At 40.8% G+C, this 2,244-nt stretch overlaps 1 protein-coding gene across 1 annotated transcript; it reads left to right on the top strand.

Annotated features, from left to right (window-relative positions):
- Positions 1-1,815, top strand: LOC138942194 (uncharacterized). The gene has a single exon (XM_070312237.1). The coding sequence runs from the start codon at positions 1-3 to the stop codon at positions 1,813-1,815; it is 1,815 nt and encodes a 604-aa protein (XP_070168338.1).
- The last annotated feature ends 429 nt before the right edge of the window (positions 1,816-2,244 follow it).

The raw sequence follows: 2,244 nt of genomic DNA, 5'->3' as shown, positions 1-2,244 counted from the left end.
ATGTATAACTCAAACGCTTCCGCATCGCAACCCATCACATCGGAAGATATCGATGAGGGAATTAAGCGATTACAAGAAGAAGCAATTAGAAACGCGACACAATCAAACACGCGAGCTCAACACAAACCGCAGAAAAAAACGGACGAAGCAGCCGACGACTTTAGGGAAATATTGCGGGAAATGAGAGAGGAAATTAGACGAGAAATTAGAAGTATGCATGCCGAGATATACGATTTGAAAATTAGAGGACCGCAACCCCGACAAAACAACGGGCATAGAACTCCGCCGGGAGAAAGAACCGAGACCGTATACGAGTTCACACCCGAGGATGTACGACATCGAAGAGGACGCGGATTTTTACCGTTAAAAGAGGCTCGTGGAATAATTCCGGAATTCGACGGATCACCCAATAAATTACAAGAATTTTTGAGCGCGACTACATATGCAGTAGAACACATCGACCCGTTAGATGAAGTAACGCTATTAGGAGCAGTATTATGCACGAAATTGAAAGGCAGAGCGATGCTAGATTTCCAAACGCGAAAAATTCGAGACTTCGCACAATTAAAAAATGAATTAGAGGTCTGCTATGCGAGTAAAAAGAGTACGACACATCTACAAATTGAATTCAATACGCTAAAACAGAAAAACGGAGAAAGCGCACGAACTTACGGACTTAGAGCAGACAAATTAGCCATGGAGCTATATGAATCAATGATGGAAGAACGACATCATACAGTAGATAATAGACGCGCAATAATGGAAATAATACAACAACAAGCCTTAGAGAATTTCCAGATAGGATTGCAGGACGAAATTAAAACAATTGTTCGATCGCGAGGATATGCTACGTTGCAAGAAGCAATAGTAGCGGCCAGCACGGAAGAAAAGGTTAAAGGACCACCCGCGACCGGTACGCGAAGCAAAATAAATTTCACACCGACCTATAAACAAGAAAATAAAATAAACGTGCAATGTCAAAAATGCGGAAAAATTGGGCATTACGGCCGAGATTGTCGAACTAGCCGATACGCAAATCGATTCTCATTGCCGAAACCCGATAGACAACCCCGCGTAAATACGGTAAATAAATATTGCCACTATTGCAAAAAATCCGGACATGACCGCGAAGAATGTTGGTTACTACACGGACGACCCAATAGAGATCAATCGAGCCGAATCAAACAATATAATTCGCGAGCGGAAAATAAAAACCGCAAGAATAGCGAGCAAGGAAAAAAGAAATTTAACTCCGCGCAAAGTAGCGATGAGGAGGAAAGGAACGAAAGAAAGTCGCACCGACCTGCAATGGAATATCAAGTATTACACTTCAAAAATACGCCGCGTATACAGACAGGATTGGACCTCGTCACATTACCAATGCGAGAAGCGAAACGCGAAAAAATAAACTTACTATTCGATACAGGAGCCGCAATCTCATTAATTAAAGTGAAACATTTAAAAGGCGAAACGTTAATAGAAGAAGAAAAAATAACGCTCACTGGCGTAACGGGACATAAAATATGTACACTTGGAAAATTTAAGGCGACAATAACTCTGAGAGAGCGCCGAATCAAGCACACTATGTACGTTGTTAAGGATGATTTTCCGATAGAATATGACGGAATACTAGGAGTTGATTTCTTACGAAAACATCAAGCCACTTGCAATTATAAAACAAAAAAATTAAAGGTAGGACAGCATAAACCACGTAGCGAAACTACAATACAGGTCGCTACTGACAAGAACACGATAGGCGTGATAAAGGCAGAAGAAACGATACCAGGAATATTCATAGGTAATTGTCTAGTATAACCTACGAATTACCTATATGCAGCCAGCATTATAAATACAACGGATAACACTATCGAAATGCTAATGCCGCAAGTAAATATAGAGGAAATCAAACGAAGTGAAACAGAAGAAATTAACGTAATACGAACGCCAAATAAAGAGGAAGTAATGCCGCGTAGTGAAAAGATATTACGATTATTACGTACACAACATTTAAATAAAGAAGAAAAGAAAACAATAATGGAAATCTGCAAGGATTTTAGCGACGTGATGCATATCGAAGGAGAACCACTGACATGCACAGATACCGTCGCGCATAAGATTGCAACGCAAGCAGATAGCTCACCGGTCAACGTACGGCCTTATCGCCTGCCGGAGAATCATAAAGAGGAAGTAAATCGACAAGTCCGAGAAATGTTAAGAAATAAAATAATCCGACCAAGCTCGAGT

The sequence above is a fragment of the Polyergus mexicanus genome, unplaced genomic scaffold (assembly GCF_030449975.1).
Source record: "Polyergus mexicanus isolate NDT 795.1 unplaced genomic scaffold, iyPolMexi1.0 SCAF_21, whole genome shotgun sequence".
Lineage (NCBI taxonomy): Eukaryota > Metazoa > Arthropoda > Insecta > Hymenoptera > Formicidae > Polyergus > Polyergus mexicanus.
The sequence above is the reverse complement of the archived record's forward strand: the minus strand, read 5'-3'. Positions and strand labels throughout refer to the sequence as shown.

What these genes read in the sequence shown, in the direction of transcription:
- LOC138942194 (XM_070312237.1), top strand. Translation starts at nt 1, where the DNA reads ATGTATAACTCAAACGCTTCCGCATCGCAACCCATCACATCGGAAGAT.